The sequence below is a fragment of the Lissotriton helveticus genome, chromosome 7 (assembly GCF_964261635.1).
Source record: "Lissotriton helveticus chromosome 7, aLisHel1.1, whole genome shotgun sequence".
NCBI lineage: Eukaryota > Metazoa > Chordata > Amphibia > Caudata > Salamandridae > Lissotriton > Lissotriton helveticus.
The window spans coordinates 4,556,851-4,572,949 of record NC_136068.1 but is presented as its reverse complement, the minus strand read 5'-3'; the positions used below and the strand labels follow the sequence as shown (position 1 = coordinate 4,572,949).

General features: G+C 51.6%; 1 protein-coding gene across 2 annotated transcripts in view; it reads left to right on the top strand.

Moving 5' to 3' along the window:
- NECTIN2 (nectin cell adhesion molecule 2) overlaps positions 1-16,099 on the top strand; it is a 210,121-nt gene that overhangs the window by 57,028 nt on the left and 136,994 nt on the right. Inside the window, exon 6 of one of the 2 annotated variants that reach the window (XM_078651270.1) lies at positions 1,153-3,352. The exons of the other annotated variant lie outside the window; for it this stretch is intronic. Within the exon in view, the coding sequence (XP_078507396.1) occupies positions 1,153-1,604 (452 nt within the window). The 3' untranslated portion in view covers positions 1,605-3,352. Of the gene's footprint in view, positions 1-1,152; positions 3,353-16,099 lie in introns of those variants that run through there. 2 annotated transcript variants of the gene reach the window in all.

Below are 16,099 nucleotides of genomic sequence, written 5' to 3'. Positions count from 1 at the left end.
GTATACAACGCACCCCTCGTGACAAGGCCTCCTTGAGTATACACCGCACCCCTCGTGACAAGCCTTCCTTTAGTATACAACGCACCCCTCGTGACAAGGCCTCCTTGAGTATACCCCCCACCCCACGAGACAAGCCTTCCTTTAGTATACAACGCACCCCTCGTGACAAGGCCTCCTTGAGTATACACCGCACCCCTCGTGACAAGGCCTCCTCGAGTATACCCCACACCCCTCGTGGCAAGGCCTCCTTGAGTATACACCGCACCCCTCGAGACCAGGCCTCCTTGAGTATACACCGCACTCCTCGTGACAAGGCCTCCTTGAGTATACACCGCACCCCTCGAGACAAGGCCTCCTTGAGTATACACCGCACCCCTCGTGACAAGGCCTCCTTGAGTATACACCACTCCCCTCAAGACAAGGCCTCCTTGAGTATACCCCCCACCCCTCGTGACAAGGCCTCCTTGAGTATACACCGCACCCCTCGTGACAAGGCCTCCTTGAGTATACACCACACCCCTCGAGACCAGGCCTCCTTGAGTATACAACGCACCCCTCGTGACAAGGCCTCCTTGAGTATACACCGCACCCCTCGTGACAAGGCCTCCTTGAGTATACACCACACCCCTCGTGACAAGGCCTCCTTGAGTTTAGATCTCCCCGGTCCTGACCAGAGTATAGACTTGTGACTGACATTCCTTGACCGTGCAGCCGCACCCCTTGTAACCAGGCTTTGCTGAGTATATACCACATGTATCTTGCCATGGTGGTACAATTTAGATTTGGTTAGGAACACACAGACACTGATTGAACAGCACATCCCATATTAACCCTGGCCCCAGACTGGCTGTACTCTAGTCGTCCACATGATGGCTAAGTGTCTTGGACCCTGTAGACGGTGTACAGTTTGGTACTCTTCGAGTAGCCTCCTGGTTAGCCGATATGTTCTGCATGAAACGCAGTGAGCGCTTTTGCATGGTTCCCAATGCTCCGCCTCCAGCGGGGGTGCACGCGCAGCTAGGGCTTTGTGGGATTCTTCAGCGTCTTCCACCTCAACACGCATGTTTAGGCTTGTGCATTGATTGGCTGTGATTTTGCTCTTAACATGACACTGGAAGCATCTACCAACACGCCTGTGTTTCTTTTATCCAGAGCGAGCCCAGGCGCAGGAGGGGGACCGCACCGGAGCCATCATCGGCGGCGTCATCGGCGCGCTTTTACTCATCGCACTTGTCAGCGCCATCCTCTTCTTCGTGTTCTTTAGAAGTCGGAAGACCAAAGACAAGGGATCCTACACACCCAACACTCGCATCTTTGGCAACGGGGCAACTTCCCAGGAGTTTGCGTACCACGAGGACTCTGACCTGGGCAAGCCCCTTCAGGGAGCCCCGGGCCTGGCCGTGGAGACGCCACGCACTCACACCGACGACGAGGACGACGAGAAGCACAACTATGACCTGCTGGAAGAAGAGGACGAGCGCTTCAATGAGGTGGGCCCCATGCTTCAGTTGAGACCCCACATCCCTCACGACGCCTACCTGGACGATGACATGGAGTCGCAGAACGATGGCTCCATGATCTCCAAGACGGCCGTGTACGTCTAGGCTCCTGGCCTTGACCCTATGAGCAGGACGTCTTCTAGGGGCGGGGAGTGTGTACCTCTGATGCCTTCTGATACCTGTAGGTGCCATCCATGGGTGGCGTGCCAACTTGGGACACTTTTGTGATTTGATCCATTTGCTATTGCCTGAGGGTGCACATGACTCTCTCCACTTCTAGAGACTTAAAGACTTAATGGCTGAGTTTCTTGGCACATATTGTTGATGACTTGTATATTGTGAAACTACCCTGCCATGCAGGTGGTCCTACCCGCTCTCTGTTGGACTTTACCCAGTGGACCCCTTTCCACTCTCGTGGTGTTGGTTTTTGATCCTCTCCACTCTGAAAGCGACTGGCGGGGTGGCCATCTTGTCTTGAGTTGTCGGGGATCTGGCAGGGGGCGGTACAAGGTTCCTGGCTGTGGTGGGCAGATGGCACGGTCCGTGGGTGAAAGGAACCACTGGTTCTGGCAGGGGTGGCCACCGTGTCTTTCGGCGGCTGCGATCTGGCAGGCGTGCAGATGGCAGGATCCATGGGTGATGGGAAGCCCTGGAGCTGGCAGGGGTGGGCATGTGCCCATGGGTGAGGGTAAGCTGCAGATCTAGCAGGGACTGGCATGGCTGGGCAGAGGGCAAGCCTTCTTGTGGCCCCTGGCACAGACTGCCCAGTCCTTGCAGTGTGGGCCAGAGCATGGCTGGATGTGGGGGCCTCTCCTCACCCAGGGACTCTGCAGACACCTGTGGCTTTGTACCCCGTGCCAGGGGGGCTGCCAACTCTGACTCGACCCCGCCCCCCTGGGCTCCCGCAGACGAGGCTGGGGTGGTGCTGCACACGGGGAGGCTCCTGGTGGACATGTCACGACTACTTGGCGGAGAACACTACTTTTATTCTGGGCGACGAAGGAATCGTTTTTTAATGATGTTTATTTGTAAGTAAATTATTAGTGTAGAAACAAGTGTTTTGTAACGGCTGCTTTCGTTCCAGACAGGCGGGGGTTCCTCGGGGGGGGGGGGGGGATTGGGTGTTGGGGTGCATTGCAGCTCCTCTTTTGTTTACCCCACTCTTGTAATTGACAGTTTGAGATGTTTTCCCACATTTGCTCTGTTTTTGATCAGTAAAAGTTATTTTTTCTTTAAATGGGTCTTTGAATCTTGATGCACCCCCCCCCCCACCCTCTCACCTCTGACCCCTTGCCTGCTCTGCCTTGCTTGAGTAGGACGTCAACCCACGTCCATTTCAGAGTGTTCTATTTTGCTCCTCTTTCCTAAAGCTGTATTATATTGTAATTGCATTTATTTAGCTCCTACTACCCCTGAAGGGGCATCGAAGCACTTTTTTGGCGAGTAGCACGCTGCTCCGGGACCCATAAAGGATTAGTGGTGAATTCGTAAAGTGATATATGAAAGTAATTTGAGTGGTGGATCTGTTAGTCAGTTATTTGGATTGAGGAGGATAGCGTACGACTAGAAGAGGGAAAAGGTTTGCATTTACATAGTGCTTACTACCCCTGTTGTGTTGAAGTGCTTATAGGCGAGCAGCACGCTACTCCAGAGCCAAAAAAGAATTAGTGGTGAATTAGTCTGGAGAAATATTAAATTAATTTGAGCGGTGGACATATTAGTCTGTTATTTGGATTGAAGAGGCTAGTGGAGGGATAGAAGCGGGAAGGGTCTAGAAAGTTTTTTTTTTCCATCATCTAACCATACCTTTACCACTTTCACAAAGTATGCTGATAATAAATGCTACATTCAAATCTGTTGTGCAAGTGACTTGCCCCCCACCCGACCCCCCCCCCCCCCTCTCCTCCAAACATCAGATGCAGAGCAGTGGAGAGCGGCTGGGGCAGTGCGGGTGGATATAGGCCATCGGAGAGCAGCTGGGGCAGTACAGATGGATAAAGGACAGTGAAGAGTTGCTGGGGCAGTACGGGGTGGATAGCGGCCAGTGGAGGGCGTCTGGGGCAGTGCGGGTGGATATAGGCCAGTGGAGAGTGGCTGGGGCAGTGCGGGGTGGATAGCGGCCAGTGGAGAGCGACCGGGGCAGTGCGGGTGGATAGAGTCCATCGGAGAGTGGCTGGGGCAGTGGAGAGTGGCTGGGGTAGTCGGATAGAGGCCAGTGGAGGGCGTCTGGGGCAGTGCAGGGTAGATAGAGGCCATCGGAGAGCGGCTGGGGCAGTGCAGTGTGGATAGAGGCCAGCGGAGAGCGTCTGGGGCAGTGAGGGGTGGATAAAGGCCAGTGGAGAGCAGCTGGGGCAGTAAGGGGTGGATAGAGGCCATCGGAGAGCGGCTGGGGCAGTGTCGGTGGATAGAGTCCATCGGTGAGCAGCTGGGGCAGTGCAGGGTGGATAAAGGCCAGTGCAGATCGGCCGGGGCAGTGAGGGGTGGAGATAGTCCAGTGGAGAGCGGCTGGGGCAGTGTAGGGTGGATAAAGGCCAGTGGAGAGCAGTGCAGGGTGGATAAAGGCCATCGGAGAGCGGCCGGGGCAGTGAGCGGTGGATAAAGGCCAGTGGAGAGCGGCTGGGGCAGTGCATGGTGGATAAAGGCCATCGGAGAGAAGCTGGGGCAGTCGGATAGAGGCCAGTGGAGGGCGTCTGGGGCAGTCGGATAGAGGCCAGTGGAGAGGGGCTGGGGCAGTCGGATAGAGGCCAGTGGAGGGCGTCTGGGGCAGTCGGATAGAGGCCAGTGGAGGGCGTCTGGGGCAGTCGGATAGAGGCCAGTGGAGAGGGGCTGGGGCAGTCGGATAGAGGCCAGTGGAGGGCGTCTGGGGCAGTGCGGGTGGATAGCTGCAAGTGAAGAGTGGCTTGGGGGGGATCGCGTGGATGGATGTAAGTTTGTGCAGGGACCATGCACTATCTTTCTTTTACTAGGGTGCCTTTTTAGGGGCGCATGTTGCTTGTACGCAGCTCTCCGCTGGGCTGGTGGCTGTTAGTAATGAGCGCCCCCCAGAGTCGGGTGGCTGCCTCTTCTATTTCAGAGCTCACCTACGGACACCTGTAGCAGTCTACTGAAAGAAGCATTTTGGACAATGTTACGTGCACTTGGCTTTTGTCCGCCCATTGCCTATCATTGGTTGAATTTTTTGTCGCTCTTGTGTTTGCGTATTAAATGGCTTTTCTTCGTCTTGTGAGTCCCTCCCCTGGAGAAAGTCTTCTTTACTAGTCTTGGGTGTGGATTGTATCCTCGCGCCTACATTCATGGAACTATTTCTTTTTCTTTGCTCTTATCACTATCCTGGGGTCACCAGATTTTGAGAAGCAAACACCGGGACAGGCCAGACATAAAAAGTAGTACTAAAGCCTTAACTCTTACTTCCATATCTGGCCTGTCCCGTTTTTTTTCACAACCTTGTAAATATATGCACGCACACACGCAGACAGATAAACACGCACAGCTTGTAAATTAATGTGCTTGTATATGTGTTTACATATATATACACACAAACCCACATATGCGCTAGGCGTGTAACTGCGCGCGTGTGCGTGTCTTCAGAGGCCCTGTGAATGGAGCGTATATCTGCTTTGCGGAATGGCCTGACCTTTGTCCGAAAAACCAGGACATTTACCTAAAATTAAGAAAAGTGACTGACACCGGGACTGTCCGGGTCATTCTCGGGCATCTGTCACCCTGCCCTCTTTTCTTGCTCTCTCCTGAGAGCCTCTCCCGCTATGTTTCGTTCGTCACGCCCTCTCCTGCGTGCACTCTGTAACTTTCAACCCCTGCTCCTCACTTTCAACCCCTGCTCCTCACTTTCAACCCCTGCTCCTCACTTTCAACCCCTGCTCCTCACTTTCTGCTTCACCTCTCCCTGTTTGATTCCTCCCTCCACCACCTCTTCTTGTTCGCCACCGGTCACAGGTGTTTTCTTGATCTCAGTGACCCCCTACCCCTCCTGCCCAATGCTTCTGTTGCCCCCCCTTGTTTCTTTTTAGGTCGAGCCTGGGCAGCGCCCGCGCTGCTCTGCGAGGCGTGCTGTATTGAGGTATGGAATAGAAGCTCCGCCCATTTCCCGTCCATCTTTTCAATTGGCTTCTGTAACTGTCCTTTTAAAACCATTGCTTCTCATTTGCGAGTAGGCTTACTAGTCCCTGCTGGACACCGCCTTGTCTGCATTTGTAACCTCCCGTGAGGACTGGACTCTACTTGTGTTTCACGGTCTGCTTCATTAGGTCGGTGAGCACTATTTTCTTTAATACTCTTCCCCTATTCCTCCCACTCGGCGGTGGCACGCTTAATATTTTAACAGGCACCCGCTTCTATATTTGTCTTTTTGTTTCTATTACTTTGCGTTCTTTTTTCTTTTTGTAGTACGCAACACCACTTAGTCACTGCTGACCGGGAAACTAAGCAAACCATTGTGGACGCACAGCTCGCCCAACTCTGTCAACATCTCCGCTTTTATTTTCACAACACGGACGCTGCTCTTTAGGTTTCACCACGGCACCCACTTTCCCCCGCTTTGCTCCTTATTGCTGTGCCACCCCTGGGCACGTGCTAATCTTTAAGCATTAACAATACGGGTGCCATGCTTAATATTTTAAATCTCCACCTGGGTGCTTGGACCGGCAGCCTTTTCTCTCTAAATTGGCTTGCAGCATTTTCCTCCACGGAACTCCTACTTCCAGGTTGATGCTAAGAGTGCCCCACGCACGCTACCCAGCTGTTACTAATTTACTATAAAGACTGCCGTAGCTCCAGGGAGACAGCCGGTGAGTCTGCTCGAGCTCTGCCGCGGCTCCATGGAGACAGCCGGTGAGTTTGCTCGAGCTCTGCCGCGGCTCCATGGAGACAGCCGGTGAGTTTGCTCGAGCTCTGCCGTGGCTCCAGGGAGACAGCCAGTGAGCCTGCTCGAGCTCTCTGCCGCGGCTCCAGGGAGACAGCCAGTGAGTCTGCTCGAGCTCTCTGCCGTGGCTCCAGGGAGACAGCCGGTGAGTCTGCTCGAGCTCTCTGCCGCGGCTCCAGGGAGACAGCCGGTGAGTCTGCTCGAGCTCTCTGCCGCGGCTCCAGGGAGACAACAATTGAGTCTGCTCGAGCTCTGCCGTGGCTCCAGGGAGACAGCTGGTGAGTTTGTTCCAGTGAGTCTGCTCGAGCTCTCTGCCGCGGCTCGTTCTTCATTGCAATAGGCAACTTTCAGGCTGGCCCGCTCTCTCCTAACGCCATTTGCAATGCAATAGCTCTTTCATTTGCGAGAGTTTAATCTATTAGCATTATAACCGGCGTTGCCTTTTATTTATGTTTTAAAAACGACGCATAAATAAAAGGCACTGTCATTTACAAGGCCAATAGCTCAAACTCTCGTAATTGCGAGACCCATTGCATTGCAAGTACTTGTTTAGAAAGGCCTGGAAGATGAAATTCGCTCTGACACAGACATGAAAGCGAGACCTATTGGCTTTGCCAATGTTTGTCTGTCTCCTTTTCACTCCCTTACCTCCTCGGACATTAGCTGCGCTCTTGGAAGTGGCCTGAGCTTCCGTGGACGCCTGTGGGTGTCAAGGTCTGGGGACCGCAGATTACAGCCCCCCACAAACCCCCCTCTAACTCCCCCCACCCCCCTTCAACGCCCCCACTCGGGCCCTTTAACTCCAGATCCTTGCCGGAACCTTCACTTCCGCGGTCTCATAAAATGCAACAAGTTTCCTCCGAAAATAAAAAGCAACTTTGTTGAAAGGCGTCACTTGTTGAAATGCTGGTTTCCGTTCCGTGTTCACGAGTCCCGGCGCAGAGACGTGTCCGGCCTGTGACCTTGGTGCTGCCTTCTGTCCTAGGCGGACGGGTGGGGGTTTCAATCCCATCTCCTGCTGGGGTGGGGGACTGATGACGTCAGCCCCCTCCCCCATGGTAGAATTGTCCCTTCCAAGTCCCAGCCAGAGGCCCATCCCCAGGTGTTTGTAAGAAGACGTCACGCGCGTCCAGTGACGTCACAAACCCTGTCCTGGATGAGGCATCACGATCCGGGCAGGGGTCTGATTTGGGCAGGTGTGTGGTTTATTTCCAGGGCAGTTATCTGCCCCCTCTCTGTGCCTCTGCAGCCCCCCCTCTCTGTGCCTCTGCAGCCCCCCCCCCCTCTGTGCCTCTGCAGCCCCCCCCCTCTCTGTGCCTCTGCAGCCCCCCCCTCTGCCTCTGGAGTTGCCCCCCCCCATTTGTGCCTCTGGAGTCGGCCCCCCGTGCCTCTGGAGTTCCCTTTCTGTGTACCCTGAGGCCCCCCCCCTGAGTCTCTTCTCTGTGCCCCCCTGATTCAGTTGCTTCCGGAAGTGTGGAAAAATACAAACTGGGGGGGGCACTACCAACCAGAATATAAGATCCTTAATTATTGCCCGGCGATGTCGCCTCTTGAACCCACAAAGAAGTTAAACTATTGAAGAGGCAGGCGCTGGAGACTGGAAGGCAGGAAACAAGGTTTTTTTATTCTCTCCGGAGGAGAACACAACGAAACGGACAGAAGGTATCGTTCTGAGGTGCTCTAACTGTATTTCTGAGGCCTGGCCTCTTATATCCACATTTATGACTTTATTGCAGATTACACATACATGTTTAAAGCTTTGATGTACGGAAAAGACATTCTCGGAACTCCCCTTTGGGCCCGTTCCCACACACATTTACAGTTAAAGTCCCCACCCTAGTCACAACAGGTGATGAGCATCGCGCAGCTGGATAATCCGCCGATTCACGGAATGTGGGGAGTCTGATCGGATCTCATGGGGTGGGGGGCTTTGATCAACCCGGGGATTCTTTGATGGGGGAAGCTTTCTATTGTACGGGGAGGGGCAAGGATGGTATCGGCAGAGCTGGGTGTCGGCTTGGGAACGGGGAGGAAAAAAACGGGCACACGGGGAAAAAGGGGGTTTGCATCTAAGGGCCGGAGATCATGAAAGGAAAGCAGGGAGGTGTCGCGCTGGGAACAGGATGAGGGCCTGGGGCAGAGCAGCGCCGAAGAGGGGTTTATGACTCAAGGCAGGTGCAAGCAGGGGGTGGTCAGCGTGCAGGCTTAGCGAAGGCAAAGGGCTATGTCAGGGGCCAGCGGCATGCAAAAGGGTTTGTTCTGATCGGGGCATCTTAAAATGGCGGGCGCGCACGACAAAAGTGTGGCATCAGGGAAGAGGCAAGATGGCGCAGATAATGTTCACCAAAACGCACTAATTTTCCACAGTCCTCCCTTTAACATATTCAAGACATCTTGCTGGTTCATTTTCTATTCGGGTCTACTGTGGTGAGCATGAGAAAGAAAACGGTAGGAACCCTAGATGAAAAAAGAGTTGTAAACAATACATTTTGAGGTTTCTAGTTTTTTTTTTTAGGAGGTGCACCTATTTGATAAACTTTGATAAATTTGTTCAGCAGGAAAGTCATAGGAATGAAATACAAAAACGGCGAGCAGCAAGTACATATCATAACGTGAACTGGCAGGTTAATACATATTTCAGATTCGGATTGGAGCAGGATCAATACAATGGCGGCTGGGAGAGAAATGAGGCGTAGCAAAACGGTAGTTGAGGATGTCGAATGTTCGAAGTTTTATGAGTTCTCATTGTTCTTTGTGGTCTTTCGTTGGCGCTGTTGAGCACCGGCGGTGGAGCTACAAGTCCAGCTCTGTTCTAAGTTCTGCGTTGCAGGGCACGACCCTTTCCTCGCGTTTCTGGTCGGAAAGGTCCTTTTCGCCCTGTGTCCTTTGAGGTGATTGTCAGAAAGTTCCGATGGAAGAAGAGCGTTCAAAACAGTCCATAGGGTAGGTCAGAGGAAAAAGGGGGATGGAGCAAGGCCAAATTGGGAACAAACTAGGGGAACGAGAGACTTCAAATGGGCGGGCGTGCGACGGAATTCAGAGAGCGGGGACTTGTCGAAAGGCACTGGACGTCGAGCAGGGGCATCAGGTCGACCCTTTCTTTTCATGCTGTCGAAAACAGTGCCTCGTCCTGCAGCTCCTTTCAGTCGTGGTCTCGCCTTGGCTAATGTCGCAGGTGTCCCTTAGTCTGCAGTCGGGCCTCGTGCTCCCACATCCAGTCCTTCTCTCCTCCAACAGCAGTACCCTTAAACAAGTTTGAAAAGACAGTCTTTAGAAAATTTGCAGATGAAGATAATCAAAAAGTCTATTTCTCTCCCAGCTCCAGGCAAAGAATGAAAATGTCCGTTATATTTAACGTTCACAACTGGCATATGAATGACCGGTGGCGGACCTGTTGGATTTACTATGACTTTCCTTCATAATCATTTATTACAGGCATGACAGTTCATCTGATGGTAACCCACCTTCGGGAGACAAATCTGGCAAAGATATGCCGTTCTCTAGAGTTTCACATTTACAAAAGGGTACAGTGAGTCGTCAACATGGTACTACACAGGTATTTTGCTGAGAGACGAACATGGCTAAACATTTCCTTTCTATCGGTGCATCCTGTTTTTCAACTACTGCGGGGTTCATTTTGATGATTTCTTTACCTTGGTCTAGTCTGTTAACCTTGTAAAACATCATTCTGGGTCCTACGTAACCTTTTACAGCCCGGTTACTTAACTAGGAAGGACAGGGGTTTTATGGGAAACAACCAGGGACATAGACAGGGGAGGTAACGGGGGTGATCGTTTTTCTGGTTTGGGTATTGCGACGATTCGGGGAGGGGAGGGTCGCGTATTCTGGGGTCCTTGTTTTATACTATAGGAGCCGTTGACATGTAGTTCCCTTATTTCGGGCCAGATTAGGGAACCTCTGTCGTCTTACCTGTCCTTTCCCTTACGGCCCAACCTGGGTTCATTGACTTCTAGCGGAAAAGGAGAGGTAATGACGCGGCCTCAGGGTGATTGTATTAAAGACAAGCGTTTGTGCAAATACTGACGGTATTTGAAGCCAATTAGGTGGTGTGCTAGGGGTGGCAATCTGCCAATTTCGGGGCTAACCACTCGGAAGAGTGGTAGTGCAAAAATAGAGAGAGAGAGAGAGAGAGAGAGAGAGAGAGAGAGAGAGAGAGTGCAACGGCAGGCTAAATAGTACACGTGCAACAGAGAGGGCGGCAGTGCATTCAAGAAAGGCTATTTAGTGCATTACACAGTAAAGGGTATTCACGAGTCCGCGTTAGAATCTTGTAATCATGCAGTTTGAGCATTAGACAGGGTAGAGGGGACGTGCTTTGAGAAAAGGAAAGAAGAAAAAAGGAGGTACCACTTTGTCGCACTTTCTCGCATTCTCGGTCCTTTGATCAGTTGGGTCAACGCCTCAGTCACACACACACATTCCCTCACAGTTTCGCATCATACGTGACATGGGTTCATTCGTCCGGTCTGGTTTAAGGGTGATCACTTTTTATCAGGTTGTGCTAATTTTTCGGGTTTGTTCGATACGTGAGTAGTTTGCAGGCGTGCTTAGACACCACCCTGCGGCGCTAGTCCGTTTCGTGTATTTAGACATGGCAAGGTCTCAGATCTTCGCCACACCTTGGCTGTAATCTCTGATGTAACCTGCAGAGGAAGGAAAAAAAGGGGGGGGGTGGGGGAGACAGCATTCGCGCGCATTCAAATACATGGATTCATAAGTCCTTTACTTACCTCTTACTCGTCTTTCCTCCTTGGGGCAGGGTCCCCGGGGATATAGTTTTCGGAGTCGAGGGGGGGGGGTAGTGTGTTCATGTAGGGCGTGTGCGGGGAAACATAAAAAGGAAACCAGAGGTGCCTAGTGCGAGGTATCTAGTCAAAGGATATATCTCACTATCGGGATCCTTAAACCTCTTTCAACGCCGTGGCGTTCTAAAGTTCTTCGGTTCTTGGGTCCCTGCTACTTTGGAACGTTGTACTTTACAATATTTACATTATTTCATTTCACCCTCCTTTTACATTCCCTCATTTACACCATTCGTTTTACCCATCCTTGGAAGTCACGGTCTTCCTCTACGCGAGAGTTCATGAGTCAGTCGCGTACTTTTAAGGCGGAGTGTCGTGTTGTCGATCCGATCCGTCCTCCAGGGCTGGGCAACCATCTTCCTTTAACCTTAAAGAGAGAGCAGAGTAGGGTGCACAGAAAAATAACTTTCCTACCCATCCCATATTGTTTTAAAATAAAGCATGCAATACCCGTCCATAGTTTCAAAGACTTTATTTTGCAAATTCATTTCAGCATATGGATTAGGAGGGTGTGGTCGTATTTGGTCGGCCGTGGCAATGGCTAAAGTGCGTACAGTGGGGGGTGTCGTTTGCAACAATAAAAACATCGGAAAGTTTTACTCATTCATTTGTAAGAGACTAAAACGTCTATTAATTGGCTGGGGGTTCGGGGGCATATATTTTCATAATTTAGAAGCATAATCACAATAGTTGTAATCAGATTTCCTATATGCATACCGTACGTGTGCGTCGTAAATGGGGTTTACATCGGTTATAAAAATATAATACAGTGTACATTTGTAATCAACATTTGTAATGGGGATTCTTTCATACTGTTCGTCGAGTGAGCTCTCCTTGTCTTTTCTAGCCAAGTGTACAAAGGATCACAAAAATCTCAGAACATCAAGTTTATATTAGTGCGAAGGAACACCACGAGGTGTTCGTAAGTTCCGATTGATACCAGCGCCATTTTGGGCGGGGCCGGCACAGTCCGGAAGCAGCATCAGGGGGAAATGTTTCCATTACTGGCAGTTTGGACCAGAGTCCTTTTCGGCAGTTCTAGAATTCACGCTAACAGAAGGTGTGGCAATGTCATGTTTGTTTCGTTGGCGATCAAGGCAGCCGTCCCTTACCGGAAACCTGCAAAGGCCGAAGGTTCCGCCGGGGACCTTTGTATGATCTTCACGGCTGCGGAGATGCTGTCGGAGATGGGGGCTCGTGCTCCATGGGACAAATGTTCGAGTTGTATGGCTGGCCAAAGTTACTCTAGTGGCCGGGGCCCGCCTTCCAGCGGATCCAGACGCCATTTTGAGGCCCTACAGGGGCCACTCTCGTCGAGTTTGCAAGAATGGAAGAGACCCTTCGGAGTGGAAGGAAGAGGTCCCTGTTTTGTGAGAGCGGGACGTTCAGCTGGGGTGCAGCTGTGATGCCCCCACCTGGGGGGCGAGGGAGACTCGTTCACATCGTCTCCTTCTCCCGGTGCACTCCATGCCGCTCCTTTTCATCGCCCCGCATGAAGGCCTCTCCACATCCGGTGTTCCCCAAGTGCCACCATTGTACGTTCGGTGCTGCGCAAGTACTGGGGTGCCACCATGGTGTGTCCGGTGCTGTGGAAGTATGGGCACCATCGCCTGACTGGGGGTGTTCGGCGTCGGGCTGGGGGCTGGGAAACCTCCTACCGGTGGAGGTGGGAGAGGCTCGTCCGCGTCGCCTCTCCCTCCCAGCCCAACTTGGACAAATTGTTGTGGAGGTACGTGCAGGACATCCCGCCGTCCAGGACTGCTGCGGCTGTGACGGAAGAGAAAAGGAAGAGGTGCCTCGTTCTCCTCTTGACATGTGGCGGGACTACCTTAGTCTTTCCAGGCCCGTTGCGGCCGGCCAAGGAGACATGTGGCGGGACTACCTGCAAATGCCCAGGCTGCGGGCTCCTGCCTCTCCTCCGGCTCCCCCATACGTTAAGATTTCCTGACCAAGAGTTGGCGGCGGGGCTCGCCTTATATGGGTTGCCGTTGGTTGGGCGTAGCCGTAACCCTGCCCTACTTTGGAAGGTTCCAGAATGGGGGGGGGGGCGAATGTTCTGTTTAACTTTCATTTTCTACAGTTTATCGTTATTATTCCTTGTTTGTTGTGTTAAATTAAAAGTTCAAGTTTATTAATGGTCTACGGGTTTTGTTTTATCATTTCTTTCTTTCCAGGTTGCTTTTATGCTAAGTTTCTGCTAACAGGGGTCGAGTAACACGAAAACACGTGTAGAGGGATGACGCAGATTTGTACATTACATACACACGAACTCAGACGGGGGACAGTACAAGTACGACATACAAAGACCCAAGACAAATATAAAAAACAGTTATTGGTCATAATTATCTCTTTCCGTCTGTGAATTTTAAACGAGGCTGGGTTCCCGTCTTGACATTGCCCGACCTAGGAGAACTTGAGCATGCCGCTGAGATTTTCCTGGCGAAATCTGTGCCATCGGGCATAATCAAACGTGGTGGTTCTGTCTGGTCTGTCTATGTAAGTCGGGTTCTTCTCTGTCTCGCGCCTTTTCTCGTACTGTCGGTCTGTCGTTCTTGTCGGCCCTTTGCCTTTACTCACGCTCAGTAGAGTCGGGCATTGGGCTTTCCAGTGTCCGACATACCTACAAAAAGCGCATTGGTCTGACCCTAAGTCTGGTCGTCCTTTGCATAGTGTCGGGGGATAAGTTGTGGGTAGCGGTGTCCTGGGGTTGTCCTGTCGGTATATTTCCCTACTTGGTTTATCCTCGTCTTTTCTCTGTCGTTTCGTAGCCTCTCTGCGCCACATACCGAGACTGTCGAGCATAATTGGCGTCGTCTTATTATTTCGAAGGGCTATTTCTAACGTTTCTATTTTATCAAGGTCAAAGGATCCTGCCAGTGGCCACTGTTTGTCTTGGCTATCTTCGGTATACCTGTGCCATAATTTATTATAAGCTATGGTGACTAACCCATAGCTTATGAACATGTCCTTATTAGGGGTGCCTTCTAGTGGAGCTATATGGTCCACCTCTAACACCCGGTCCGGGCTAAACAGGCTATTTATCAATGGGGAGAAGACAGACATGACGGCTCGTAACGAGGGACTAAAAAGTCAGCACTGCCTATCTTATCACTAGGTGCAAAGACTAGACAGAATATTTCTATTCTACGTTGTTTGCAGGTAGTGAATACCTCATGGATCAAAAAAAAATATATAAAACCAAACGACCAATAAATAACAATGGGGAGAATGAGTAGGTCCGCAAAGATCTGCGTTACCTACCCTTTTCACTATCTGCAAAAAGGGTGGTCTCTTCCCTGCTTGCAGACAGGGAATCTCCAGGAAACAATAGTTTTGTGAACAACAGTTCAGTTTCAAGCAATTATTGAGTGGGGGAGAAAAAGAACAAGCACGGCTGCTACCCTACTTATCCTCCACTGCTTGCAAAGGGAGAGAGAGCCTGTTGCTTCTCCGTTTGCAGACAGTGAATCTCTAAATAAAAATAAACAAAGCAATACTAGTATTTTGAACAATCAAGCAATCAAAACAAATTTCGCAACTTGTCGTGGCAACACGACCTTACCCGGACCATGTGGACAGTTTCTTGTCTTCCGAATCCAGCGCCCGATCGTCCTCTTTTTCTCGTATTTCTCACGGCACTCCTGATGGTTCCCAGTCAGGACCGTAGATCACTCGAGAGAGGTCTGTTCGGAACTAGTGAAGTTCGGATGATCGGCTGCCAGACGAGGGTCTATTGGGCAAGAGCTCTCCCGATCGTTGCAGTCGTTCACTCTGTCGTCGGGACCTCTCCCACTGGATCCACGAGTCGCTGATGGGCCCCACGCTTGGGACGCCAATTGTGGAAAAATACAAACTGGGGGGGGCACTACCAACCAGAATATAAGATCCTTAATTATTGCCCGGCGATGTCGCCTCTTGAACCCACAAAGAAGTTAAACTATTGAAGAGGCAGGCGCTGGAGACTGGAAGGCAGGAAACAAGGTTTTTTTATTCTCTCCGGAGGAGAACACAACGAAACGGACAGAAGGTATCGTTCTGAGGTGCTCTAACTGTATTTCTGAGGCCTGGCCTCTTATATCCACATTTATGACTTTATTGCAGATTACACATACATGTTTAAAGCTTTGATGTACGGAAAAGACATTCTCGGAACTCCCCTTTGGGCCCGTTCCCACACACATTTACAGTTAAAGTCCCCACCCTAGTCACAACAGGTGATGAGCATTGCGCAGCTGGATAATCCGCCGATTCACGGAATGTGGGGAGTCTGATCGGATCTCATGGGGTGGGGGGCTTTGATCAACCCGGGGATTCTTTGATGGGGGAAGCTTTCTATTGTACGGGGAGGGGCAAGGATGGTATCGGCAGAGCTGGGTGTCGGCTTGGGAACGGGGAGGAAAAAAACGGGCACACGGGGGAAAAAGGGGGTTTGCATCTAAGGGCCGGAGATCATGAAAGGAAAGCAGGGAGGTGTCGCGCTGGGAACAGGATGAGGGCCTGGGGCAGAGCAGCGCCGAAGAGGGGTTTATGACTCAAGGCAGGTGCAAGCAGGGGGGTGGTCAGCGTGCAGGCTTAGCGAAGGCAAAGGGCTATGTCAGGGGCCAGCGGCATGCAAAAGGGTTTGTTCTGATCGGGGCATCTTAAAATGGCGGGCGCGCACGACAAAAGTGTGGCATCAGGGAAGAGGCAAGATGGCGCAGATAATGTTCACCAAAACGCACTTGGCTTGCAGCATTTTCCTCCACGGAACTCCTACTTCCAGGTTGATGCTAAGAGTGCCCCACGCACGCTACCCAGCTGTTACTAATTTACTATAAAGACTGCCGTAGCTCCAGGGAGACAGCCGGTGAGTCTGCTCGAGCTCTGCCGCGGCTCCATGGAGACAGCCGGTGAGTTTG